Below are 16,195 nucleotides of genomic sequence, written 5' to 3' on the forward strand. Positions count from 1 at the left end.
GTATATTCCTTCCACCTTCTTTTGAGCTTCCTGCGTTGTTTGATATTTTCCCCATAGAATCCTTCACTATTGCAACTCAAGGCTTGAATTTTTTCTTCAGTTCTTTCGACTTGAGAAACACTGAACGTGTTCTTCCCTTTTGGTTTTCTATCTCCAGCTGTTTGCACATGTCATTCTAGTACTTTACTTTGTCTTCTCGAGCGGCCCTTTGAAATCTTCCATTCAGTTCTTTTACTTCATCATTTCTTCCTTTTGCTTTAGCTACTCAGTGTTCAAGAGCAAGTTTCAGAGTCTCTTCTGATATCCATTTTGGTCTTTTCTTTCTTTCCTGTCTTTTTAATGACCTCTTGCTTTCTTCATGTATAATGTCCTTGATGTCATTCTACAACTTGTCTAGTCTTCAGTCATTAGCGTTCAGTGAATCAAATCTGTTCTTGAATCAAGCCTTGCACTCTGCACAACCTCAGCTCTGGTCAATGTTAAACCAAAACCAACCAATTGCAGTGCTTGATGCCAAGCCATGGTGACCTCATGATGACTTCATGGGTGCCAGAATAGAAGTGTGCTCCACAGCGTTTTCACAGCTGTGACCTTTTGGAAGCAGATCACCAGGCCTTTCTTCCAAAGTGTCTCTGGGTGGGTTCCAACTGCCAATCTTTGGTTATGTAATTAAGCACTTAACCATTTATGCCACCCAGGGACTCCTTTGTCAGTGTTAAAGACACTAAATTTCCTTCTCTTTTCCCTGTCTTATTTTATTAAGAAAAAAAAAATGGGTTCAGGAAATTTCTCAAATAAAGACAAGGTAGACATTGATAGAAAACTACTTTAATTAAATAAAGGGCACAGTAACAGTAAATATAAAATATAAAACCCAGTATGCAGGGAGTGGGGAACCGCTCTAGAGCTGAAGGGGTCTCCACTGATAACAACCAATTCAAATGTGTCCTAAAAGAGTTTGTTATCCACCTCCACAGGTGCACATGCCTAACTCTTGGTCCCAGAATCTTATAAACACAGATGCCCACAACATGCCTACGCATACATTCAAACGTCCACCTCTCCACACACACAGAGGCACCCCTTCCCTCTATTCAGCTCTTTAACCCAGTTTGCCTCACTCTAGGTTCCCGAAGGCTTGATAAAGAAAACTTTTTGCCTTAGTAATTCATAAGGGCTTTAAAATTCCAGTGAGCACCATCTTCTTCCAGGGTTACAGCAGCTGTGGGGTTAAGGGCCACTGACTTCTTGTGGTGGTTTGCAAACAGGAAATCAAGGGGCTAGCTTCCCCCTCCAGTATCCTTTTATCAGGTTCAGAGCTTCCCAGCCATGGACTCCTGGCTGCTGCTTTGAGTTTGTTTCATACTTCAGGTCGGTGGAAATCAAAAGGAAACCCTGGAAAGGATGTAACAAAAAAGACAATGTCAAACTTTGGGCACTTGCAGCCTCAGGATATCTGGGTTTGCCTGAGGGCTCCACCGCACCACACCTCTCCCCTCCTCCCTTGACAGCGTCTCAGACATACAGCAGGCCATTTTTTTTCCTCAACTACTCGTATTTTATTTTTTTAAATTTTTTTTATTGTGCTTTAGGTGAAAGTTCACAGAGCAAATTAGCTTCGCATTCAATCATTTGTACATAAAGCATTTCATGGCATTGGGTGCATTTTCCCTCAGTGTGTTAGCATTCTCCCCATTTCTGCCCTTGGTTCCCTGTTTCCTTTTGTCTGGATTTGCCACCCCTTTCTGCCTTCTCATCTCTGCTTTTGGGCAAATGTTGTCCTTTTGATCTCATACAATTGATTGTTCTAAGGAACACGTTCCTCTTGGGTGTTATAGTTTATTTTATGGGTCTGTCTATTGTTTGGCTGAAAGGTGGTCTGTGAGAACGGTTTCAGTTCCAGGTCAGAAGAGTGTCTTTGACCATAGTCTTGGGGGTTCCTTCAGTCTCTATCAGACTAGTAAGACTGATCTTTTTTGTGAATTTGATTTTTTGTTCTATATTTTTTTTCTGCTCTGTCTGGGGACCCTCTGTTGTGATCCCAGTCAGAACAGCTGATAGTGGTAGCTGTCCACCATCTAGTTCTACTGGTCTTGGGGTTGTGTAGGCTGGTTCATTTGGTCCGTTAGTTCTTTGGAGTAATTGTTCCCTTGAGTCTTTGGTTTTCTTCACTCTCCTTTGCTCCGATGGGAAGAGACCGATAGCCGTTTCTTAGATGGCTAATCGCAATCTTTTAAGACCCCAGACGCTACTCACCACAGTAGGATACAGAACATAGTCTTTATGAGCTATGTTGTGCCAATTGACGTAGATGTCCTCCAAGTCTATGGTTCTTCACCTTTGAGCCTAGGAACTTTGTCCCGCATGGTGTTTGGTTATGTCTAAGGAGTTTCCATGGCTGTGCCCTTGTGTGCTCTATTGTCTATATTAATATACATGCAGCAACTACTATTAGGTATACAGGAATATCCACAACCAAACCTATATCTGCAGGTGGATGTGCTCCCTTACACCCTCCCACACAGAAGAGGCCATTTTGGATTACTGTCACCTGATATGACTTAAGTATTTGTAGAACCTTGTGTGTGTATGTGTGTGCATGAGAGTATGTGAGAGAGGAGAGGAGTAGGAGGGGAAAAGAAGGTAAGAAATGTATAGGATTGGAGAATTCCATCAGAAACTTATTTCTACCTCCCCAACAAAAAAGTGCCAAAAAAGAAGAAACAAAGGTGGCCTGAAATTAGTTAATAATGATAAACCTGAGAATAGCCCTTGACAGATCCTTAGACCCAGAGGTGGGGAAAGTTCATGAACTGGGGTATCAGAAGAGCCAGTCTGAAGACGGAAACAACCTAAATGCCCTTCAACAGATGAATGGATAAGTAAATTATGGTACATACACACAGTGGAATACTATACAACGATAAAGATCAATGATGAACCCGTGAAACATCTCACAACATGGATGAATCTGGAAGGCATTATGCTGAATGAAATAAGGTAGTCACAAGAGGACAAATATTGTATGAGACCACTGTTATAAGAACTTAAGAAAAAGTTTACACACAGAAAAAAGCATCCTTTGATGGTAATGAGGGTGGGGAGGGAGGGGGAGAGGAAATTATTAACTAGATAGTAGACAAGTGTCAATTGTGGTGAAGGGAAGGGCAACACACAATACAGGGGAAGTCAGCACAACTGGACCAAAGCAAAAGCACAGAAGTCTTCCAGACGCATCCAAATACTTCGAGGGACCAAGCAGCTGTGTCTAGGGCCTGGGGACCATGGCCTTGGGGGACCTCTAGGTCCATAGTTCATAAAGAAAATGTTCTACATCTGACTTTGGTGAGTAGTGTCTGGTATCTTAAAAGCTTGCAAGTGGCCGTCTAAGATACATCTATTGGTCCCATCTGGAGCAAAGGAGAATGAAGAAAACACAAGAAAAATATTAGTACAAAGGACTAAAGGACCACATGAACCAAAGACTCCACCGGCCTTAGACCAGAAGAACTAGATGGGGCCTGGCTACCACCAACGACCGCTCTGACAGATCACAACAGAGAGTCCTGGACAGAGCAGGAGACAAACGTAGAATAGAATTCAAACTCATGAAAAAAGAGACTGGAGTTAACTCCGGAAACTATGACCCCTGGACACTCTGCTAACCCAGAACAGAAACCATTCCTGAAGTCCACTTTTCACACAAAGATTGGACAACACCACAGAACAAAAAATAACACACATAAGGAACATGCTTCTTCGTTCATTCAAATATATGATACAAAATGGTCAACTCCTGTCCAAAAGCCAGATGAGAAGGCAGGAAGGGACAGGAACTGGTTGAATGGATACAGAGAACTTGGGGTGGAAAAGGGGGAAAGTGCTGTCACATTGTGGGGATTGCAACTGATGTCACAAAACAATATGTGTATAAATTTTTGATTGAGAAATTAACTTGAGCTATAAACTTTCACCTAAAGCACAGCAGGAAAAAAAAAGAAGAGCCAGTCTGGTCACTGCCACACCCTTTCCAGCTGAATGACCCCTTCTCTTAGTTTCATGGTCTATGTTGTTCTTGTTAACTGCCGTCCTGTCAACCCCCAAACCCCTGGTTCTGGGCCATCCTCATCATCAGTTATGGATGGGACTGTTGTGGTCCATAGGGTTTTTACTGACTGAGTTTTGGAAGTAGATTGCCAGGCCTTTCTTTCTAGTCTGTCTTAGTCTGGAAGTTCCACTGAAACCTGCTCAGCATCATAGCAACACACAAGCCTCCACTGAGGCTGTACGTGAGGTGCATTGCCTGGGAATTGAATCTGGGCATCCAGCATGGAAGGTGAGAATTCTACCACTGCCCTCTGCTCATATATAAAATGGGACTAATAATCAGAGTCTTATAGGCTTTCTTGTAGAATAAATGAAATAAAGGACCCTAAAGTACGTCTTCTTGAACTGTGGAGTGAATAAATTTGGCTGCTAAATGAAATTGGACTTGGTCTGACTTTTAAACTCAAGTTTAAATGCTAGCCAATGTTAATTCCAAGTTTTTAGAGCTAAACGTTTTGTTTATGAAATTCCTTGGGGCAGGAAAAAATAAAAGTAAATAAAACAGGAAGAGACTTATCCTACTCTGAAGGGAAATAGGTTAATTAAGAGGATATTTGTGTTCTTACCTTAAGAACCTCGATATCTGAATTGACGAATGAGATTTTGTGCGGGTTGGGCAGGGGAAATCCTTGCTGCAATTTTGCTAAAACATAGAAAAATGTTGTAAAATAATCGTGTCTGGGCACCGAAGTTTAGGCAAATTTTTAGCAAGGGACTAATCAGCAGCTTTTAAATAATTTATCTTTCCACTCTTCCTCGTTCTGTGATTTAATTCTCTGAGTGACATGTCCCTAGCGTTTTCCTGGAAGAGCTGTTCGTTAATCAGTGCTTAAGAAAAATGCACCCATAATTATGTGCATTTGGACAGTGGAAAAATGTCGGCAATTTGCCAAATTAGTGTTGCTGCTAATAAGGGGCCCCTGGGGACATTTTGATTTCTAACATAAAAAATATTTTAACTGAGCCATATTCAATACGATACAATTTGTCAACAATGGCTGTGCAGGGTAAGGCCCAGGACTGTCATTCATTTCAACTGTTTCTGTCCAGACGGTGCTCCTTGCATAAGAATCACAAAAATACCCCCTAGGGAGAATAATCTCATTTCCCAGTTGATCTGAAGGAGTCTGTTTACTGCCTAAAGAGAATGGTTTCAATTTCCTTCACTCAACCAGAGTCAGCCCTTCTTGCTGAGTCTGCAAATAGTGTTGCTAACGGGGCTTGGACCTGAAATAATTAATTTCGCAACCATATCATTGACGGCACAAACTTTGTAATTTCTGGCTCTTGCTTGGACCCACAGCAGCACTCTAGAAGTACAAGGAATGGAAAGCCCCAAACAATCTCCTATGTTTAGCCAATATCCATGAGACACTTCGTTTCCCAAGAATGCCTTACCGTTGGCCAGTGGGAGTACTCCAAAGTGAAGAATGGAAGACAGAATATTCTCAAACCTCAAGACCTAAGATGTGTAGGGGAAACTCAGTTACTTATCAAATCAGGGCATTTTGAAACTACCTTGCCTGGTTAGGATAGAGTGCAATAACTAGACCCTCTCCATGGGGATACACTAAATTTCCAGACCCCGAATGATATTTTGTGGGAAACTATGTAACAGAGTTCCCAGCCTCTTTCCCCCTTGTTCCCCTCTGTGCTGGATCATGGTGATGACAAATACAGAGGGACTACATGGTGGCAGCAAACAGCTTAGATATCTACCAAGTAACACAATCAAGAGCAACTAATAGATTTCCCAGTTAGTGCTCTTTATTTATTGGGGAACTCCTGTCACAAGAGTTTCTTTGCATTATATTATGCTTTGAAATTAAGGGTAACACAAGAACACTCACTCTATCTTTAATAAGCTGTGGCAGTTGTATAACCTAAGCCAGAGCGCTGGTTCCTGGGAAGATTCAGGTATTAAAAATAAATGGACTATGATGAACACCAGTTCATTCAATGTGAATTTTTTGAACATCCTTTATGCTTAGCAATAAGAAAAATCTCTTTGTAGTCTAGTAATGCTGGCTCTGAAGCTAGACTTCCTAGGTTTATCCTAGGTTCTATCATTTATTGTGTGATGTTGGGAAAGTAACTTAACCTCTCTGTGCTTCAATTTTCTTCATTGTGAAATGAAGATAATAGTACTAATCTCACAGGATTAAACAAATTAGAATTAGTAAAATGTTTAGACCAGTGCTTGGTATATGTTATTTCTGTTCTTTTTCACTCTGGCGATGCAGTGGTTAAGAGCTTGGCTGCTAACCAAAAGGGTGGCAGTTTGAATCCACCAGCTGCTCACTGGAACCCTATGGGGCAGAGATTCTCTGTCCTATAGGGTTGCTATGAGTTGGAATTGACTCATTGGCAACAGGTTTGGTTTTTGGTTTGGTTATTTCTTCAGAAATAATCATGTTTAGCACACCTCGTTGTTGATTCTAAGCAGTTTACTTGGGTCTTCTTAGAAGACTTTGACTTGGAAGCCCCTCTCTTGGCTCAGGAAACACTATTTTTGAGAAAGTCAGCTATGCATTCTCATTGACTATCATCTATCATCTACCAAATGGTTATGCCAGGGGACAGTGCATGAAACAATACTGACATTTTAGACCTCAATGTTGGGCATGAAAGGTCTGACCTATTTCCCACCTATTCACACTATTGCTATTGGATCCTAATCTTCCCAGCCTGAAACTCAGGGTGCCCCTGTACAATTAAAAAATAAACAAACATTTTGTTTGGTATTCTGGCTAAATTCTCTGACTTCTTGGCTATTTTCCCCAGATCTAGTCTCATCTTATAGCTGTTTTTGTGAAACATGGTAATACTTAAACATGGTAATAACAGGCCCTGACTTGTACAAGGCCATACAGCCAGCAAGTGGGATTTGAACTCACACAGTTTAGCCTCAGAGTTTGGATATGCAGCCATTATGCTATACTATCCCCTGGACATACAGGTGGCAATGATTGAAAGAATTACTATAAATATAAAAACAATGGCCATCATTTATTTAATACTTAATATTTACCATGCAGGCAATGTGCTAAGTCAATTTCATATACAATCTTAGCTAATCCTCTCAACAACCCCAACGTTACAATCCCTTGCTCCATACCTAAATTGCTTCTCTTGCCTGCTTTATTTTTCTCTATATATTTTCAGCTCCCACGATGTATATCTGGTTGTTTGTTGATTGTATGTCACATATGCATACACATTCTAGAAAGGGTTTCCCAACAGTGGCCGTATTGACATGTTGGACCAGATAATTCTTTCTGGTTGTAAAGGTTGTCCTGTGCATTGTAGGATGTTTAGCAGCATCCCTGGTTTCTACTCACTAGATACCAGTAGCACACCACCTCCCAAGCTGTGACATAAAAAATGTCTGTAGATATTGCCAAATGTCCCCTGGGGTGGGGGGAATCTCCCCTAGTTGAGAACCTCTGCTGTAGAATTTAAGTGCTCTAAGAGTAATGGCTTTATCTGTTTTACTCATTAGAATGGTGCCTGGCTCAATAAGATTTGTAAAATGAATAAATATCGATGCAATTAATAAATAACATTTATATAAGACTGACCATGAACTAGGCACTGTTCTATCCTGGAATTCTGATACCAAAATCCATGCACTTATCTTCTTTATGGTAGTGTCATCCATGAATGAATGAGGTAGACCTGTAACTGGATCTAAACGCCATTTAGTGTTTTGGTTGATCTTCCTGAAACCTGGAGGGTGGGGATTTCCAAGTTTCGTGTTAGGAGAGGGAGTCCTTTCCTAACAGGAGGTCACTAGGTTGGGATGGTATCTACACGACCAGCCTTGATCCAATTTTAGGAGATGGGTGGAGTGCCTTCAAAGGCAAACCTAATCATGGTCTGATAATTTACATACAGCCTCTTCCTCTGGGATTCTGGACCTTAAATTTAACTATAAACCAAACCAAACCTGTTCCTGTTGAGTCACTGTCAAGTCGATTCTGACCCATACTGACCATACAAGACAGAGTAGAACTGCCCCACAGAGCTTCCAAGGAGCGGCTGGTCGATCTGAACTGCCGACCTTTTGGTTAGCAGCCGTATCACTTAAACACTGTGCCACCAGGGCTTCGAAATTTAACTATTGGGGATTATTTTATCTAGAAAACGAAATCTCTCTGAGACTGCCTGTTCTTCTGGCATTACACATGTTTTAACTGTCTTTCAAATTCTTTCTTAAATCTTTCTGCATAGATAAAACTGAACGGGAGGGTTCCTCTCTTGTTTAACATTTAATGGGCTTCGTAGATGAGTAACTACATAAGAAACTTTAAAGTTAAAACCTACACTCATGGAGAAATCAAGTGTTCAGAGGTAGAGAAAACAACCCTCTAGCCTAAAGGAAAATGTGATTCTTCCCCTTCCAGGGAACTCTGAGAGCCCCAATTCCTACCTCAATATTGCTGCGATTGGACTCTGGCAAAGAGAGGCGGAATCTGAAAGGAAACAAGAAAAGGTTAAAAGAGGGTAGGTTGAAAAACAATGACCTTAACAGAGACAATAAAAAGAAAGGGATTCCTTTAGGCCAGTAAGTCACTACTGAAAAAACGCACAAACAAACTTGCAAGGACATAGTGTTCTACTACATCTTGCACTGTATTTTGCTGCCTAAGGAGCAGAGCAGGAATAGAAGAAGCCTTGGATTTGTAATCAGGATGGGTTCTCCAAGTGCATTTGTTATATAGGACTTATTGTTGGTAACTTGGAATGAATGCAGAACAATATTAAGAAGCAGTTTTCAGGTCTTCCTGCTCTGAATTCAACCTTATAACTTCCCTGAACCAGGCTGGTCCTTTATCAATAAATACGACAATAGTGATGACAATGATGATGATAGCGGTGGGGTTAAAGGTGATGGTGATGATAGTTTGTGACATGCACTCGTCCAGGAACTTTATAAACATTTTTTACATTTAATCTTCACGCTAACCTTTTGTGATGTCGTGGTGGTTGCTAAGTGCTGTCAAGTTGTTTCCGACTCATAGCGACCCTTTGAACAACAGATCGAAACACTGCCTGGTCCTGCACCATCCTCACGATCGTTGTTATGCTCGAGTCCATTGTTGCAGACACTGTGTCAATCCATCTCATTGAAGGTCTTCCTCTTTCACTGACCCTTTACTTTACCAAGCATGATGTCCTTCTTCAGGAACTGGATGCTATTACTACCTCTCTTTTTGCAGGTGAGGAAACTGATGTTCAGAGAGGGCAAGTAATTACCCTAAGATCACACAGCCAGCAACTAATGGATCCAGATGACAAATTCCAGTTGGTTGTTAGTTGCCATGGAGTCAACTCCGACTCAGCAACCTTACGTATAACAGAACAAAATGTTGCCTAGTCCTGCGCCATCTTCATGATTGTTGCTCTGCTTGAGCCCATCGTTGTGGCCATTGTGTCAATCCATCTCACTGAAGGTTTCCCTCACCTTCACGGGCCCTCTACTCTACCAAACATGATGTCCTTCTGCAGTGATCGATCCCTCCTTATGATGTGAATCTCAGACAATGTTCTGTGATCCATAGGGTTTTCATTGGCTAATTTTCAGAAGTTGATCTCCAGGCCTTTCTCCCCAGTCTGTTTTAGTTTAAAAGTTCTGCTGACACCTGTCTACCATGTGACTTGGCTGGTATTTAAAATACAGTGGTACAGCTTCCAGCATCATATCAACATGTAAGCCACCACAGTATGACAAATGTATAGACAGTGGTGAAATCCTAGTCTACTTGACTTTAAATTCCGTGCTCAGTATAGGCCACACTCCCTTCCTCAGAAGGTCGTATTACCTGTACCATTTGTTTTAGCTGCTCAGTTGTAATGCATAAATGCAATGCTAGTTATGATAGCTATCTGATGTGGAAGGCAGTGCAGAATAATTGTTATAGGGTTGCTATGAGTCAAAATGTTTACCTGTGTTTTATAGACTATGCAAAGGCATTCAACTGTGTGGATCATAACAAATTATGGATAACATTGCGAAGAATGGGAGTTCCAGAACACTTAACTGTGCTCATGAGGAACCTGTACATAGGCCAAGAGGCAGTCATTCGAACAGAACATGGTTTAAAGTCAGCAAAGGTGTGTGTCAGGGTTGAATCTTTTCACCATACTTACTCAATCTGTATGCTGAGCAAATAATCTGAGAAGCTGGACTATATGAAGAAGAATGGGACATCAGGATTGGAGGAAGACTCATTAACAACTTGGGATATGCAGATGATACAACCTTGCTTGCTGAAAGTGAGGAGGACTTGAAGCACTTACTGATGAAGATCAAAGACCACAGGCTTCAGTACGGATTATACCTCAACATAAAGGAAACAAAAATTCTCACAACTGGACCAATGAGCAAGATCGTGATAAACGGAGAAAAGACTGAAATTGTCAAGGATTTCATTTTACTTGCATCCACAATCAACACTCATGGAAGGAACAGTCAAGAAATCAAAAGACGCATTGGGCAAATCTGCTGCAAAAGACCTCTTTGAAGTGTTGAAAAGCAAAGATGTCACCTTGAAGACTAAGGTGCGCCTGACCCAAGCCATGGTGTTTTCAACCACCTGATATGCATATGAAAGCTGGGCGATGAATAAGACCAAAAAGAATTGGTGCCTTTGAATTGTGGTGTGGGCAAAGAATACTGACCATACCATGGACTGCCAAAAGAACGAACAAATCTGTCTTGGAAGAAGTACAAGCAGGATGCTCCTTCGAAGCAAGGATGGCGAGACTACATCTCACATCATTTGGACATGTTATCAGGTGGGATCAGTCCCTGTAGAAGGACATAATGCTTGGTAAAGTAGAGGGTCAGCGAAAAAGAGGAAGACCCCCAATTAGATGGATTGACACAGTGGCTGCAACAAATGGGCTCAAACATAACAACAATTGATAGGATGGCGCAGGACTGGCCAGTGTTTCGTTCTGTTGTACGTAGGGTCACTATGAGTCGCAACTGGCCCAATGGCAACACGAGTCAGAATCAACTTGATGGCAGTGGGTATGGTTTTTTGGTTTTTAGGGACTGTTAGCAGAAGGCCTGGGTTTGAGCTCCATATCTACCTCTTACTAACTAGGCAGATTTACTTAATTTCTCTGGATCTTAGTTTTCTAATCCATAGAATAAGAAAAAGAGTAGTACCTGTCTCATAGGGTTGCGGTGAAGATTGAATGAAATAATGCTCATTAAATGCTTAGAACTGTGCCTGGCATATACAATGCCAGGACATAATGTTCATTATATTATTTGTCGAACACCAACAAAACTGTAGGTCCAAGCAGTAGGAAGCGCTCCTACACCTTGGCAAGTGTGGGTGACGGCGTGTCCTGATGCGTGATACTTTATGGGGATTTCCATAAGAAAGCTAAAGAACAACATTGTCTCTTTCCCAATTTTGCCAAGGGCTGATCCATACGCAGTCCTCCTAATATATACACCTGATTTTCTATGCTCCTTATAAATGAGGCAATAGTAAACAACAGGTGGACCTCTTCATTTTACGGATGGGAAAGCTGAGGTCCAAAGACAGAAAACGTGAGAGATTGGAACTCTTATGCACTGCTGGTGGGAATGCAAAATGGTACAACCATTCTGGAAAATGATACGGCATTTCCTTAGAAAGCGAGAAATAGAAATACCATATGATCCAGCAATCCCGCTCCTAGGATTACATCCTAGAGAAATAAGAGCCGTCACAGGAATAGACATAATCACACCCATGTACATTGCAGCTTTGTTCACAATAGCAAAAAGATGGAAACAACCTAGATGTCCGTCAACAGATGAATGGATAAACAAACTATGGTACATACACACAATGGAATACTATGCAACGATAAAGAACAATGGTTAACCTGCGAAGCATCTCACAACATGGATGAATCTGGACGGCATTATGCTGAGTGAAATAAGTCAATCACAAAAGGAGAAGTATTGCATGAGACCACTACTATAAAAACTCATGAAAAAGTTTACACACAAGAAGAAACAATCTTTGATGGTTACGAGGGAGGGGAGGGGCGGGGGCTGAAAAACACTAAATAGACAATAGATAAGTGGTAACTTCGGTGAAGGGTAAGACAGTACACAATACTGGGGAAGCCAGCACAACTTGTTCAGGGTAAGGTCACTGAAGCTCCATGGACAAATCGAAACTCCCTGAGGGACCAAATTACTGGGCTGAGGGCTGTGGGGACCATGGTCTCATGGAACATCTAGCTCAATTGGCACAACATAGTTTATAAAGAAAATGTTCTACATTCTACTTTGGTGAGTAGCATCTGGGGTCTTAAAAGCTTCTGAGCAGCCATCCAAGACACTCCACTGGTCTCACCCCTCCGAGAGCAAGGGAGAATGAAGAAAATCAAAGACACAAGGGAAAGATTAGTCCAAAGGGCTAATGGACCACAACTACCACGGCCTCCACCACACTGAGTCCAGCACAGCTAGATGGTGCCCGGCTGCCATCACTGACTGCTCTGACAGGGATCACAGTAGAGGGTCCCCAACAGAGCTGGAGAAAAATGTAGAACAAAATTCTAACTCACATACATACACAAAAAACAGACTTACTGGCCTGACAGAGACTGGAGAAACCCTGAGAGTATGGCTAACTTTTACCTCAATAATGAAGTCACTCCTGAGGTTCACCAAAAATTAAAAAAAAAAAAAAAAAAAGTCAGAAAACACTAATAGCAAGTTGGGAATGGAACTCAGATGCCTTGATGCCTGTCCAGAGCTCCCTTCCATTACAGGATGCTTCCCCTCTTTAGCCGTCTATGGCTCACTTTTGCCCTGGTCTAGAGCCTCACTTTTGTATCAGCCTTCTAGTGAATTACTCTACCTCCAGTTTTGACCCGTTTAATCCATCTTCCACATAATCCCTAGAGTGAGCTATTACAGGCATGTCTCTACATGACTCTCAGTCCAAATTCTTTAATGGCTCATGATAAAGTCAAAGTCACTTTACATGGCACGTGAGACTTTCTGTACCCTGGCTCCCAGCTGCCCCTTTGCTCTCATCTCTTTTCATTCTGTACCTTGGATTTTATTCTTAGGAACCCTGAACTGCTTAATGCTGCACTGTTTTACTCATTAGGCACTATAGACCTGAGAGAGAGAGAAAAAAATTATATTGGCTTCAAAGCACATACCAAAAAATTCTGAAAACTGAAATGAACAAATACCTAAATAAATGTATACAAAAAGCAACATTATGATCACTAGTCACTACAACTCAACCTCACTCATAGTTTGATATGAATTGTATTTAACATGGAATACATTTGTACATATGCAATATATTTTGGGCTGGAGCCTCCAGAATCTAGAATGGCTAGGGCTATAAAGATCTTCCGATCTAAAGATCTTTTTTTTTTTTTTATTGTTGTAGTTTAAATGAAGTTTACATTTCAAGTTAGTTTCCCATACAAAAATTTATATGTACATTGTTATGTGACCCTAATTGCTCTCCCCATACTGTGACAGCACACTCTTCCTTTCCACCTCTGATTCCCCATGTCCATTCAACTAGCTTCTAAACCTCTCTGCCTTCCCATCTCACCTCCGGACAGAAGCTGCCCGTTTAGTCTCTTGTATCTACTTGAGCCAAGAGGCACGCTCCTCATGAGTATCACTTTATGTCCCACAGTCCAGTCCAATTTCTGTCTGAATTGTTGGCCTCAGAAATTGTTTTAGCTCTGGGCTGATAGAGAATCTGGGGGCCATGCTTTCCGGGGTTCCTCTAGTCTCAGACCATTAAGTCTAGTCTTTTTTACTAGAATTTGAGTTCTGCACCCCACCTTTCTCCTGCTCCATCCAAGACTCTCTGTTGTGTTCCCTGTCAGGGCGGTCATTGGTGGTAGCCAGGCACCATCTAGTTCTTCAGGTCTCAGGCTGATGAACTCTCTGGTTTATGTGGCCTTTTCTGTCTCTCGAGCTAATACTTTCCTTGTGTCTTTGGTGTTCTTCACTCTCCTTTACTGCAGGTGGTTGGGACCAATTGATGCATCTTAGATGGCCGTTTGGCAAGCTTTTAAGACCTCAGATGCCATTCACCAAAGTAGGATGCAGGCCATTTTCTTAACAAGCCTTGTTATGCCAGTTGACCTAGATGTCCCCTGAAAGCATGGTTCCCAGACCCCTATGGCTGCTACTCTGTCCCTCAAAGTGTTTGATTGTATTCAGGAAACTTCTTAGCTTTGGTTTAGTCCAGTTGTCCTGACGTCCCCTGTAGTGTGCTCTGTCCTTCCCTTCACCTAAAATTATTCTCATCTATTATCTAGTTAGTAAATAACCCTCACTCTCCCTCCCCACCCTCGTAACCATCAAAGAATGTTTCCCTCTGTGTTTAAACCTTTTCTTGACTTCTTATCATAGTGGTTTTATACAATATTTGTCCTGTGACTGACTGAATTCACTCAGCATAATGACCTCCAGCTTCCTCCATGTTATGTTTCACAGCTTCATTGTTGTTCTTTATCATTGCATAGTATTCCACTGTGTGGATGTACCATAATTTGTTTATCCATTGCATCTGTTGAGGGGCACCTAGGTTGTTTCCATCTTTTTGCTGTTGTGAACAGTGCTGCGATGAACATGAGTGTGCATATATCTATTCATGTGACGGCTCTTATTTCTCTAGGATATATTCCAAGAAGCAGGATAGCTGGATCATGTGGTACTTCTATTTCTAGCTTATTAAAGAACTGCCAAATCGATTTCCAAAGTGGTTGTACCATTTTACATTCCCACCAACAGTGTGTAAGTGTTCCAGTCTCTCCACAACCTGTCCAGCATTTATTATTTTGTGTTTTTTGGATTAATGCTAGCCTTGTTGGGGTGAGATGATATCTCATTGTAGTTTTGATCTGCATTTCTCTAATGGCTAATGATCATGAGCATTTCTTCACGTGTCTGTTAGCCACCTGAATATCTTCTTTGGTGAAGTGCCTGTTCATATCCTTTGCGCATTTTTAATTGGGTTATTTGTCTTTTTGTTGTTGAGGTTCTGCAGTATCCTGTAGATTTTAGAGATTAGATGCTTATCAGATTTGTCATAGCCAAAAATTTTTTCCCAGTCTGTAGGTTGTCTTTTTACTCTTTTGGTGAAGTCTTTTGATAAACATAAGAGTTTGATTTTTAGAGCTCCCATTTATCTAGTCTCTCTTCTGGTGCTTGTGCATTGTTACTTATGGTTTGTATTCTGTTTATGCCATGTATTAGGGCTCCTGGTGTTGTCCGTATTTTTTCTTCCATGATCTTTATTGTTTTCGATTTTATATTTAAGTCTTTGATCCATTTTGCGTTGATTTTTGTGCATAGTGTGAGGTAGGGGTCTTGTTTCAGTTTTTTTGCAGATAGATATCCAGTTATGCCAGCACCATTTGTTAAAGAGACTATCTTTTCCCCAATTAATGGACTTCGGGCCTTTGTAAAATATCAGCTGCTTATAGGTGGGTGAATTTATGTCTGGATACTCAATTCTGTTCCACTGGTCTATGTACCTGTTGTCGTACCAGTACCAGGCTGTTTTGACTACTGTGGTGGTATAATAAGTTCTAAAAACAGGTAGTGTGAAGCCTCCCACTTTGTTCTTCTTCTTCAGTAATGCTTTACTTATCCAGGGCCACTTCCCTTTCTGTATGAAGTTGGTGATTTGTTTCTCCATCTCATTAAAAAATGCCAGTGGCATTTGGATTGGGATTGCATTGTATCTGTAGATTGCTTTGGGTAGAATTGACATTTTCACAATGATGAGTCTTCTTTTCCATGAGCAAGGTATGTTTTTCCACTTATGCAGGTCTCTTTTGGTTTCTTACAGTAGTGTCTTGTAGTTTTCATTGTATAGGACTTTTACATCTCTGGTTAGATTTATTCCTAAGTATTTTATCTTCTGGGGGGATATTGTAAATGACATTGATTTGGTGATCTCCTCTTTGAGGTTCTCTTTGTTAGTGTAAAGGAATCCAACTGATTTTTGTATGTTTATCTTGTATCTTGATACTTTGCTGAAATCTTCTATTAGTTCCAGTAGTTTTCTTGTGGATT

The 16,195-nt window shown here is 41.2% G+C and overlaps 1 protein-coding gene across 1 annotated transcript in view; it reads right to left on the bottom strand.

Moving 5' to 3' along the window:
* Positions 1–1,272: 1,272 nt before the first annotated feature.
* The window catches only part of BPIFC (BPI fold containing family C), a 59,988-nt gene continuing 45,065 nt past the window's right edge, over positions 1,273–16,195 (bottom strand). The window contains exons 13-16 of the mRNA XM_004373800.2: positions 8,540–8,582; positions 5,506–5,569; positions 4,674–4,750; positions 1,273–1,395 (exon numbers count right to left, since the gene is read on the bottom strand). Of these exons, the coding sequence (XP_004373857.2) occupies positions 1,273–1,395; positions 4,674–4,750; positions 5,506–5,569; positions 8,540–8,582 (307 nt within the window). The remainder of the gene's footprint in view (positions 1,396–4,673; positions 4,751–5,505; positions 5,570–8,539; positions 8,583–16,195) is intronic.

This window comes from Trichechus manatus, unplaced genomic scaffold (genome assembly GCF_000243295.1).
Source record: "Trichechus manatus latirostris isolate Lorelei unplaced genomic scaffold, TriManLat1.0 scaffold00027, whole genome shotgun sequence".
In the NCBI taxonomy this organism is placed as follows: Eukaryota; Metazoa; Chordata; class Mammalia; order Sirenia; family Trichechidae; genus Trichechus; species Trichechus manatus.